The sequence below is a fragment of the Lepidochelys kempii genome, chromosome 7 (genome assembly GCF_965140285.1).
Source record: "Lepidochelys kempii isolate rLepKem1 chromosome 7, rLepKem1.hap1, whole genome shotgun sequence".
Classification (NCBI taxonomy): domain Eukaryota; kingdom Metazoa; phylum Chordata; order Testudines; family Cheloniidae; genus Lepidochelys; species Lepidochelys kempii.
In genome coordinates, this window is record NC_136386.1 from 88,383,003 (window position 1) to 88,396,121 (window position 13,119).

Genomic DNA, 13,119 nt, shown 5'->3' on the forward strand with positions numbered 1-13,119 from the left:
CTCAAGCTATGCTGGTTGCTAAAGAGCTAATCCACAGGTTCTGGCCATTAAACATCACATCTCTTGAGTAACTTTTGATAGGGAATATGGCCCTTTCTGACGCTCTCTCATGGCAGTTCTAGTCTGTCCCTTTTTCAGACAGTCGGTGTCCTGTCTGTTCCAAAGTGCAGTCTGACGGCCTCTTCTCTGGAAAGGGTTATTGTTGCTTTTCCCCACACCATTGAAATAACCATTATCTACTCAAGCTATGTAAAGGAATACAAACTAGGGTAAGTTCCAGGTCAGTCGTTTAGTATGTCTTTTAAACCTACTCATACCTTTTGGCACATTCAAGTTAAATTGCATCTGCACAGCTGCTAAACTTCATAGGATGGGGAATTCAAAGCATGGGAATTTTCCCTACTAGACTGTTTAGAGAAGTCTTGAGCTGCCAAATATATCACATACATTTCCTAAAAATGTTATTTCAAAATCAAAATGAATATTAAACTATAGTGTTTCTAGATTCTGAGGTTTATTTTCATTTATGGTCAAAGTAATTATCCTTATTTTTATCTGTGTATAAATGTTTTTTTTCTTCTGATATACAAGGATATGCCTGAATGTTTTGTACTACAGAGTTTCTGCAACAACCAGATACTAATCTTCAGCATGTGGTAGACATTGTTTATCTGAACATTTTATTGCTGCACTAAGCAAATGGGAAGATTTCTCAAGATATGCTATGAGGACAAATGCTATGAATCAGAGATTAGAATCTTTATCTTGATAAAGTAAAATGCAGTTTTAAGAATTATCTGTTTAAAAGTCAAAATGTTATCACCCTATTTTATTAGGGGTTTTTTGTGTTTTTTTTAAATGTTTTTTGGGGGGAGGTTCCCTAAATTTTTTAAATTTATTTTCAAATATTTTTTCAGAATATTACATTTTAAAAGCGGGCTAATGAAAGCAATTTAGGGTGTTTTGCTGTTTTAGAGACTCTATCAGTAATGGTACTGTGGATTGTAAACTCTTTCAGGCAGGGACCATCTTTTGGTTTGTACAGCACCTAGCACAAAGGCTGAGAGGCACCACAGTAATACAAATAAATAATAATAATAATAATAATAATAATAATAATAATAATTCTGCTCATTTACTCTATAATTAATGCTTGCATGATTTTTGAATATTTACATATATATTACATATTAATAAATATTTATTTCTTTTCTTTGAAGACAAAGGATCCACAGCTCCGTCTTTTCCTAAATGATTATAATACATTTTTCACTGTGACTCAGACTGGTATAACCCGTTACCTCACCTTACTCCAACCAGTTGATAGAGAGCTCCAGCAGCTATACACCTTCTCGGTAAGCAATATTATTTCAAAAACACACCAGGAACTGCTCAGGTATTATAGCATTTTAATGTTGAAAAAGCCAATATGGTATTTACAAACAGAATGTTTTGATATGACAGAGAAAAAATAAAACAGAACATATGCTTTTGAATAGGCTGTCCTCTGCTCTCTCTCATACACAAATTAATGCTCACTTGGAGGATAGGAATCATTTAGGGGCTAGATCATTACTTTATAATTTGTCTTGAATAAGATGTAGTGTGTAGCTGTAGCACCCAAGGAACAGACCAAGGAATGAAGTCTGACTCAGAGTTGCTCTCTTCCTTGTTCCTCCCTGGATCTAGGTGAAGGAGGAGTTCATCCTTTTTAATAAAATAGCTTACTTCTCCCATTTACCTAGGCATCTATCTGGTAGGTAAAGAGGGCTGAAATTCCCACTTCCCACTACTCACTGCAACCTCCCTGCTCTCTTGCTGACATTGAGGAGGCATAAATGTGTGAGCGGTTCAGAGAAATTTAGGAAATTCTAGTGTGTATGTTCAACCAAATCCTGCAAGATACCAAGTGCCTTTTGGAAGGTGCCAAATTACTTCAATTCCCATTGATTTCAACGGGAGCTAAAGGTATGCAGTTCTTTGCAGGTTTGGGTCCAAAGTGAGATTATTTTCAAATGCTGGTTTCCTTTCCACATCTTGCTCATATTGACAACATTGCTAGTTTGATGGTTTAATTATTAATAATATCCTTAATTTTGACCAATAAACACATGCTCATAGTATCCATTTGATGAAAAAATCTTCCCCTACACAGTTCTGGGCTATAGAAATTCATTTAGCTTCAAACCAGTACTGGTTTGGTGTAAGTATAGAGAACCAGAAACTATTTAAAATTCCCTGCAATTACAAGAAGATTGAGGGAGAATATATACATTTTTCCAGAGTTTCTGAGACAGCAGCCCAGTCACTTACGCTATATACTTCGCCTCTGAGCTTTATTAGGAAACTTGGGACAAAACCAAGGCTTCAACAATCATTTCTTTCCTATTGCCTGATACACGGAGGTATTTTGTGCCAGGTGTTGTGGAAGAGCAAAATAGGAACTGGCTCTAAAACCACTGGGGTGCTCCTCAGATCACATGAATCCCCAGCAGGGGAGTTACAGTGAATGTCTGGTCCCTTTGGATTTTCTGAGCAATGCAAAGCGAGCACAGAAAGAGTGAGAATCTGCCCCTCTAAATAGTAAAGAACACAGGATGGGAAAGTAATTAAGGCACTGGGCTGGGACTTGGTAGGTGTGAGTTCAGTTCCTGGCTTTATCATGGACTTTTTATTTGACTTTGGGAAATCACTTCTATCTTTGTGCCTCAATTCTGCCTCTGTAAAATAATTTTTCCTTTTCCTTATCCTTTGTCTTGTCTATTCAGATTTTTTTTTTGAGACATGGATTGTCTAACTCAGTGGTTCTCAACCAGGGGTATGCATTCCCTTGCGGGTACACAGAGGTTTGCCAGGGAATACATCAACTCATTTAGATATTTGCATAGTTTTACAGCAGGCTACATAAAAAAGCACTAGCAAAGTCAGTACAAACAAAAATTTCATACAGACAATGACTTGTTTATACTGCTTTATATACTATCCATTGAAATGTAAGTATAGTATTTGTATTCCAATTGAGTTATTTTATAATTATATGGTAAAAATGAGAAAGTAACCAATTTTGCAGTAACAGTGTGCTCTGACGCTTTTGTATTTTTAGGTCTGATTTTGTAAGCAAGTGTTTTTTAAGTGAGGTAAACTTGGGAGTATGTGGGACAAATCAGACTCCTGAAAGGGGTACAGTAGTCTGGAAAGGTTGACAGCCACTGGTCTAACTTGTAGGTGCACTGTGCGTAGCACAATGTAGACCAGTCTCAGGGCCTCATGGCACAATAGTAATACAAATAGGAAATTATAATAATCACCACCATCTTATTTAGGATTATTTCATACAGTTTGGGGCCATTGTCAGGAGAGAGGCAAAGTATTGAATAGACGCTGAGACTGAACTAACCTCTCACTACCAGAGGATGGTTCATCCAGGTCAAGATAAAAAACAGTACCAGGGTAATGTGAAAAGGCAATGTCCCATTGCCTGAGATGTACTTGTTCTGGGGGGAAGGAGGAAATGGGCTGAAAGTAGGATTTTTCCCACTACTCTCTGCCACCTCCCTGTGCTCTTGCTGACATTGAGAAAGCATACATGTATGGGAGATTCAATGAAAGTTAGTGTGTATGTATAACCCAATCCTGCAAGATCCCAAGTGCCTCTTGGAAGGTGCTGAATTCCTTCAAACCCCATTGATCTCAGTGGGAGATAATGGTACTGAGCTTGTTGCAGGTTTGGGCTAAAGTGAGATTATTTGAAAATGCTGGATTAATAGAGGTCTCACATTGCAGGTCCTCTGGCATTGTACTGCATATATTTACACTCTCTTTTCTGTTTCATTATTCAGTACATTATTGCTTCTTTTCAGCTGAATTCCCATGGTATCATCATATGGGTAGTCTAGTAAGATAAGTATACAGATTTTTCTGGTAGGTGCCAAAACATGCCAGATTGAACATAAAAAGACAAATGGATTTTACTTGCAAGAGTTCATTTTATTCTTAGTTGCATTTGTCTTAATTCTACCCCATTAAAGTGCTTTTCTGTATTCTTTTTTCCTTTGAAGATGACAGCTTCTGATGGTGTACAGGAGAGTACCGCAGTTATAGTCAATATCCTGGTGATTGATGCAAATGATAACTCGCCAACCTTCTCCAACATATCATACAATGTCAAGATTTATACAGACATGAGGCCTGGGGAAAACATTATACAGGTAACCTCATGCCTTTTATCTAGCTGTGTTGAACAATTCTTTGCTAGCAATATGCAGTTTTGAAGTTAATATTAATTGTACGTATACTGAAAACAGGTAGAAATGAAAACAACAAGGAGTATGGTGGCACCTTAAAGACTAACAGATTTATTTGAGCATAAGCTTTTGTGGGTAAAAGCCCCACTTCTTCAGATGCATGGAGAGAGAGGCAGAAATGAAGTGTATGTGTCTTCCCCCATTTAAATAATGATATATGTCATTAAAAAATTAACAATTGTGAACCTCAAAAACTTCGTAGCTTAGTATGTTTTGAATAATATGCCAAAAATTCAGCTGCTTATCTGCCACTTAATCAAAATTTTGGAGTTAGAAATCTTGCACAAATAGATATTCTCCTAAACTTTCCAGCTTCTGATGAGATGTGAACTGTCACAAAAGCAATTATTCTCCTGCATGTTGACAACTCCACATATAGTCCCAAATAAAACCTGTATGTGGATAGGCACATTATTATGAATTATCCAGAAATATTTCTAACTTGCCTTTTAATGAGAGTCAGATGTACAATGGTCATTCATTTTTCAGTCCATGCCAATGACTGTATTATTCGCATTGTAGTGCACTGTTACACCTGAGAAATGTTGTTTATAGTAGAAGAAAAGAGGAGAAAGTATTGTTTATTGTTTAACATTTGTATAAAGCACGTTAAATAGTGAGTAAAACATTGAGTGAAATCCTGGCCTTATTGAAATCAATGGCAAAACTCCAGCTGATGACAGTGGGGCCAAAATTTATCCATGGTCTTTGCCCCTAAATACTTGCAGTTTAAATTGATCACAACAAGACAAAAAGGTGCTTAGTAAAGATCAATAGGCAAGGGGAATGGAGAGGGTGGTAAAAAAAACCTTTTTAGTAAATATAATTGGTAGTTGAATTCATGAGGGAGGGAATGTGGTTTAAGAAATGGAGTAGATGTCAAGTCTCTCAGAATGTATTCCTTGATCTGCATTGACTTGCTATATATACATGGGAAAGTCATCTGGCCTCGCTCTGCATTAGTTTTCCCATCTGTAAAATATCTACTTCACAAGGTTCTGTGAGGCTTAAAGAGCAGGTCTGGTCTGGAAAGTGACTGGAAAGTGAAAAGTGACACTGTGGATTTCCATGTTAATTGTCAACCTCAATGATTTCTGTATCAAATATGCTCGGTTAAAGTTCTAGATTTTTTTTTCAAAGCAAGTTCTGCAAACTTACTCTAGGATCTTAGAATCAAGCTTAGTTGTTTCATGTTCACAATAACGGTTCTACAGGACAAATGAGTCAAGGATTTCACCTTCAGTGTTCAACACCCATCCACAAGCACTTTTGTTTTCAATTATGCTGTCAGTGACTTTTTTCCAGTCTCATTGCCTTTAATGAGTTTGTACAAATTCAACTGAATGGAACTTAAGGATTGTCTACATTAGGGAAATGTGTACCAATGTAAACCCCTAATGTAGATGCATTGCACCAGTGCAACACAGCTGTTTAAACTTATGCTGTGCTCTTTCTTCTGCTGCCCTTTTTCTCTGCTCCTTTATGGGGTTTGTAAGAATGAGAGAATCAGCACAACCAAATACAGTATACTTCCGATTATCCAAATAACATGCGGGGCACAGATTTTGTTTGGATAATAGAGATGGCAGGAGCCATTCAGCAGCAGGGTGGCTTCCCTGTGGCTAGGGGCTCATCCTCCTCTCAGTCTTGGCCTGGAGTCCCTGCTCAATTATCTGAACTTCCACATTATCTGAATCCTTTCCTTGTCTCCCAGCATGCAATACATGCTACAGAGGGGCTGTATCCTGTGCTGGGAGACAAGGAAGGCATTTGGATAATGCAGAGGTTTGGATAACAGGGTTTCAGAAAAACGGGAGTATACTGTGGTGCCTGCAAAATTCTTGTCAAAGCCACATTGCAGAGTTCAGTTTTGCTATTTTGCTCACTGTATGTATAAGCTGTGAGACTGATGATTTCCTGCAATATCTTGACTGAACTTTATTGAATTAAGTTAAACCTTATTGAATTAGGGTTAATGCCTTTGGCGGTATATTGTATTAAAAATGCAGCTATGTATGTACTATTGTGGCATTGTGTGTATCTTCTCTAGTACGGAGGGGGGAATGCTAATGTACTATCTTTCTTAACAACCCTTTGAAGCAATCCTTCTGGAAAGGTATGCATATAGTAGTTCAAACTGCATTCTCCAAGGAGTGGTGCCTTTCCTGGGCCACTGAATGGACATACAGGTGCAGTTGCCCTGCACTGTAACCCAAGTAATCTGTGCACTACAAAAGGGACATTTGTCCTAAATATCTTGCAAACTTAGTACAAATTACAGATCACTTTAATAAGAAACATGTATGTATTGGTATTGTTAGGGGCTTATTCCTTCACCCGCTTACTTCCCTGGTCCTTCTCGCATGAACAGAGAGCAACAATACCCGAAGTCCAAAGGTGCAAACAATTCAATGTTTATTGGGGTGAACTTCCAGCAAGCAGGATTCCAGTTTCCTTCCTTAGTGTCCCCCTTCCCAGCTCTGACACCACAGAGCCTTACTTGTGTCCCTGTTCCCATTTCCTCCCCTTAGCAAAACATGATTCCAATTTCCCCACCCCCATTCCCTGTTCCCATTCCCCCCCCCGCACACCCACTCACTTCCTGATTGACTGCAGACTATATAGTAAAACTTGAGTTCTGCTTAGCTATACCTTAATCAATCATTTTACTGAACTTTAACTAACCAATATTAACATATTGTTACCAATTGTATCCCACCACCTTAATTAGTTTACACCCAGCAAAATTAATTATACAGCAGACAGAAACAATCACAGAACCAGACAGAGATTTAGCAAAGTGGGAACTATAATGACAAAACAACACAGAAATGAGGATTTCACATCCCAGCTATTGATAAGTGAGTTCTTGCCAGATAGGACGCTATCAAACTAAGTTTCCTTTTACATTTTCTAGGCACTTCCCTTTCTCTGGAGGTGATAGGACAGGATTGTATTTCTAACAGCCCAATAGCACCTTATTTCAATGTGCCTAGTTTGGAATGTGAGGATGTGACCGTTCGCTTCCCAGTTTATGGCTGCCTCTGCTGCTGAGCCAAAGGCCTTAGCCTAAGAACAGGGCCTCAGACTGTCACAGTGAGAAAAGGCCTTATACAGTCAGACAGTGATTTTGATTCTCTCTTTTATACCTCTAGAACTAGCTAAGTGATAAGAATACACCTACATTCTTTGAGTATAGGCCTTTACAGACAGTCCTGAATATCCTAACAGGTATGATAAAACACAACGTAATTTTTTGAAAGACCAGCGCTGATGTGTATAGGGATATACCTCGTACCTAACCATGGAATATAAAGCTAAACTTTGGAAATTTGGCAGGTCATTCTCTGTCTCAGTTTTGTAATCTAGATACTGGCACATTAGGAAGATGTTAAAAATCCTGCAAGGGATCCACTGGGATAAAATCCCCTGAAATTCAGAGAACTGGCTGTAACCGTGCCTCAGTGGGTCACAACTGAGGATGCCAAATTCAGGTCGAACTGCTGAGATATAAGGCAGATAAACCCCAAAACTGGTGGCTAATCCCCATTGGATATATCAAACCAGCAACAAAAGTAAACTTCTGTTTCACCATACTAGCTAACAAGAAGTCATTAAAGCAGTTTCCGTGGGCATCCCAATCCTATTACCACCAAAAGCACTGGATTTAAAGGTGAGTGGTTCTTTACAATGATACCAAAGGACCACCCACACACCCAGGTCAATATATAACTCAGATCCTACCCAGAAATCATGCTGATGCCAATCCTTTAGTATCTAAAATCAAAAGGTTTATTTATAGAAAGAAAGAAAGAAAGAGACTCAAATACATACAGTAATGGCAAAGTTCTTGGTTTAGGCTTGTTGTAATGATGGAATAAATTGCTGGTTTAAATCAAGTCGCTGGCTGCTTCCAAATCATTGGAAGGACCTCAGTCCCTTGGTTAGAATGCTTCCATTAGTATAGTCCATAATCCAGAGGTTTGGGCACAATAGAGGCTAGAGCAGGATAGAGGCAAAATGGAGGGGTTTCCAGGACCATTTATATCCTCTGCCATGTGGAGGGAAACCCATGGCACAGGTGACCAGATAGTGTTTGGAGTCACATTGGCAAGTCACACGTTCAAGCCCAATTTCACTCAGTCACTGCAGGAAGCCATTACCTATATTCCAGACAGAAAGTTTATAGGACAGTCCACTCAGTGTAGATGGGTGTCTCCCATCGGCTATTATGACTTAAGTGTACTTTTGATGGGCCACTCAGTTTGAATAGTCCCTCCAAGATGGGCTGGCTAACTATTTCATGGGCGTTACTCCAGGAGCAAACATTTAAAATCCAAGTATAGAGCCAATATTCATAACTTGAAATACAAAAATGATATGTGCATACCGATAGCATAATCATAACCAGCCAATCATAAACTTTTTATAGATATCTTTCATGCCACATTTTATACAAGATTTGTTGCAAATATATAATAGTGATTGCAACAATGATCTATATAGTTATAGTTTATCAGATGATGTCACACTGGCCGTAACTAATTCTGCAATTTTCTAATTTGTACCATATCTATGTCAAAAGATAAAATGTTATACTTTATAAGGTAAGGAAACAAAGCTTCTTAAAACATGCTAATACATTGTCACTGTGAAAGACAGACAGTACTATTCCTTTTCTTTGAAAACAATAAGTAAAAACAAGGCTGTGTGGGAAAGTGGTCTTCCCTGTGTGGTCTTGCTCTTTCTATTTTCTGCCGGTGATGAAAAACAAGAGCAGGAAGGGTGTTTGAAATGATATTTTTTAAAAAATCAACCAAAGTGATTTATTTTCATTACTCTATCACAAGTTTTATTTTGGGTTTAGAAAATAACTTTACAGCTATATTTCCATGCATTGACATATCTTTCAGGGTTATTTTCCTTGCTTAATATTTTTCTTGATATTTTCCCCGAAGCAATAGATTGTTTAATGCTTGTTTAGCTCTGTCATCTGTATGTAAATATAAAGTTGCAAACTGGGAATTTCAAAGGAACCAAATGGTGTTAGGCATGCAACCTCCTTTGAATTTCAGTGGGATTTAGGCACCTGTCTTCTTTAGGATCTTTTGAAAAATCCTAGTCTAACTTTCTTATTTAAATGTGGCAATTCAAAACTGGATTAAAGTGTCAGTTACATGCTCTTTGGTACCTTCTTTTCATCACTAAAGTAAAACACAAGATTTAGGTATCATAAAAGTGAAATCTACTTTTGTTTAATGTAAACTATAGGTGTATTTATGAATGCAATAGAAGGATAAAAATTAGTGTATACAATTATTTTCTTGTATTATTTATTAAATTTGATGAAAGTTAAGTAATTGTGTGAAAAAGCTTTGTGCGTATTATCGGTGTTTTTTTTTATTATATGCATTGGAATGTGACCTCAGAAGTATGTTCTTATAGTACAAGAGGGTCATCTTGGGAGTTCTTGGGGAAACAAAAAGCTCCCATAATTTATATATGATATGAAACTCCCATACTATAAGATAAACTTGCTTTTACAGAGTTAATTATTATAAGGACCTGAAGGACTAGAACCCAGGTCTGCAGTTCCTAGGACAGCTATCTGACATTCCTATATCATCACTGGGAGGTTATGCAGAGTCACCTCCAAGGAGAACTGTGGAGGTTAGGTGTCATGGGAAGTACCACCCAAAGGGGCCAGAGCAACAGCACCCTGCTGCCTCTGATTGCCCCATCCTTACTATTTAACCCTAAAGGGTGCCCCAGAAAGTTGTCTGGGCAACCATATAGCTGTCTGGTTTATTGCAGCTCCAGGCCTTGCATCACTTCTGATTTCCAGTCTCTGATCCCATCATAATTGGTTCTGAACTTTGATTTTGAATGAAATAATTACCCTGTATACTCATCTGTATGTACATAATTAAACTGTTTGTACTTATTTGCATGTACATGTGACAAAGCATTTCATTCTATAGCACCACCTCCTAATTGCTTTAGAATATTTTAAGACACTTATCTCCTTTGAGATGATGCTCAGCTATGATTCAAAAGGAAAATGACCCAGGTTGAATTTGTTTAGTCAGTGAAACCACTTACTCCAGTCAGAGAAAGTAGGTCTGAAAAGGCAGCACTGACCTCACTGAGTCTGTGTAATTGGATAGTAATTTACACATAAGCAAAGGATGTCTATGTTCCCTAATTCGATTGCATTAGAGAAATAATTAATAAAAGGATTAATTTATAAAACACTTAGTCCTTCTACAAAAATGCTAATTCCTTCTCCAATGTATTAGTTTGTTTTCATAAAATGACTAGTTTGCTTTTAAAGTTTGAAAGCCAAAAGAGTGTTGTTGTACTATGATTAAACAAATAAGTAAAATCTGGGCTGCATTTGTGGCCCTTGCTAAGGTCAGCTTTGTGCCAAAGGGATCTTAGACCAGCCCTAAATGTGTAACTTGCCACTTCCCTAGGGTGGTGAGGATTCCCAGCACAGGGAAATTCTGCTTTCTCCCCTACTTCCTCCCATGCCAGACACTACATGGGACACCTACAGCTCTGCCATATCTCTGTCAGTGGAAGAGTCCCTATAGGACTGGTTCTGCCAGTGCAGTTTTATAGTAGCTCAAGCTGCACCAAGTGTAAGTTCACCAAAGCCTGGGATATGGAACATTGAATATCCAAAAAATAAAGAGAAACTGAGGTTTCTGCACAAAAAAAAATGAGATTTTTTTTGTATTTGTAAATACCATAGACTGAAATTAAAAGTACTTGAAAGCACATTTCTACTTGTGAATTTGCTATTTTGTTGGGAAATCATTTTGATTTTAATACTGATAAGTATGTGGGTAGTTAATTTAATGAATTTCATATTTGCTACCCCCCCTTGAATCCTTAAAAAAATGCAGAGCACTGTTCTGCCCTACTGAAGGGTAACTGCATCGGAGAGAATACATTCATTACAAGTTAAACTCATAGATTTACTTCTGTGGGAGGTGGAAGGGGAGGAAGCAGTGGGTTTTCCATACCCCTGTGGAAGAAGCCATGATGCATGCTCAAGAACTAGATGGATTTCTGGGGATCCACAAGAGCCACAGGGTCATCCTCACAGAAACCCTATACCTCTGAACCAGCTCTGATGCCCCCTGCTCCATATCCCTTAATTCAATTGGAGGGGCAACTCACTGGAAATGAATAGTCTCTGGTTATAGAGACGTCTGCTGGCTTTCTCAGTGGGCTTGGTGGAGGGAGTAATTTGGCTCCTGCACTGTAACCTGACCTGTCTGGCTTTGTGGATCCCCTACAGCATAGCTTCTACAGAATTGCTAGAAAAGAAGAGAGTACTGCAGCGGAGGAACTTGCCACTTTCATAAATCCGGTTCCCATCTGCCTGCAGATAGGAAGAGGGGAAGAGCATTCAAAACAAAGAATTAAGAACTATCTCTTCAATAGAGATGGGTGTGGTAGTGTTTGCCTTACTCCCAAGTCAGAATTTCTTTTATTTCGGATGTCTGTCCTAAGAGTTGTAATCTTAAAACTGTTTTGTAGGATTGATGCTATTCTCTTCCAGTTGAGGGTCGGGTATTTTGAATAGTTGTCATTTTGGTATTTTTTTTAATAATTATTTGTGCTGTATGAGATAGATTTAATGTCCTGTCCGTCTTGAGAATTTATTTTTATCAGACCATTATGTCTGGTTTTCTAGGAACTGTACAACATTCCACAGCTGAGAAATTAGCAATTAAATAAATCTATTGTTTTGATTTTAATACTGATAACTATGTGGGTAGTTAAAAATGAAGCATGATTATTATTTTGACTTAACTTCACAAAATAGCCTAAATGTATACTGGTTAACTTTGGTGGGCGGGGTTAATTTTCTTGTAGGTTTTTCTGTTCTATCTGCCATCATTACCATTGCTATTAGTAATGTTTGTCTATCATAACTCAGATGATTAAATGAGTTGCATATTAATAAATGGAGTGTGTAGTTCTGTGATAAAATTATACTTTAAAAGATAATGTAAATGATTCACACCATGTCATTATTTAATTAGACATATCTTTATTTTTATATATAACATATATTGGAAATAAAATGAAGCAAATGTACAGGAAAGAAATCAGCAAGGAACAGAGAACAGTAACCAAGAAAATGACAGAGCTGAGGAACAAAAATGCTAGATCTCTGTATAAATTTGCCTTCGGGGGCCAAAAACTTTTTTGGCCTTTGAAAGCCACAAAAGGGATCTTTATTGTATTTTTGTATTGTATTTTTATTCTGTTTACAGAATAACTCCTGAGCTACCCTTGAAAAGTATGCTCTGCTTTTCTTGTCTGAAACTGTATTTTAAATGTATGAAACAAAAGTAACCAATTTTATTTTTTCTGTTTATGTTAATTTCTCCCTATTTTTTATTAGAGGACTGTATCATTCTGATATGTCCATGTTCAGAAGACTTTACAGTACATTGTCATAATAACAGTTAAATATGTCTATGGGTAAAAAGAAAAGGAGGATAAGTAGGGGAGTGGATTAATGCACTGGTTCTCAACCAGGGATACATGTACCTCTGGGGGTACTCAGAGGTCTTGCAGGAGGTACATCAGCTCATCTAGATATTTGCCTAGTTTTGGAACAGGTTACATAAAAAGCACTAGCGAAGTTAGTACAAACTAAAAGTCCATACAGACAATGAATTGTTTATACTTCTCTATACACTGAAATGTAAGTACAATATTTATATTCCAATTGCTTTATAAGAATATGATAAAATGAGACAGCAAACAGTTTTTCAGTAATAGTGTGCTT

At 37.5% G+C, this 13,119-nt stretch overlaps 1 protein-coding gene across 6 annotated transcripts in view; it reads left to right on the plus strand.

The window, feature by feature from the left end:
• The window catches only part of PCDH15 (protocadherin related 15), a 1,335,873-nt gene that overhangs the window by 1,025,934 nt on the left and 296,820 nt on the right, over window positions 1-13,119 (plus strand). For all 6 annotated transcript variants that reach the window (XM_073353680.2, XM_073353679.2, XM_073353690.2 and 3 more), the window contains 2 exons: window positions 1,221-1,355; window positions 4,059-4,208. In XM_073353680.2, the coding sequence (XP_073209781.1) occupies window positions 1,221-1,355; window positions 4,059-4,208 (285 nt within the window). The remainder of the gene's footprint in view (window positions 1-1,220; window positions 1,356-4,058; window positions 4,209-13,119) is intronic.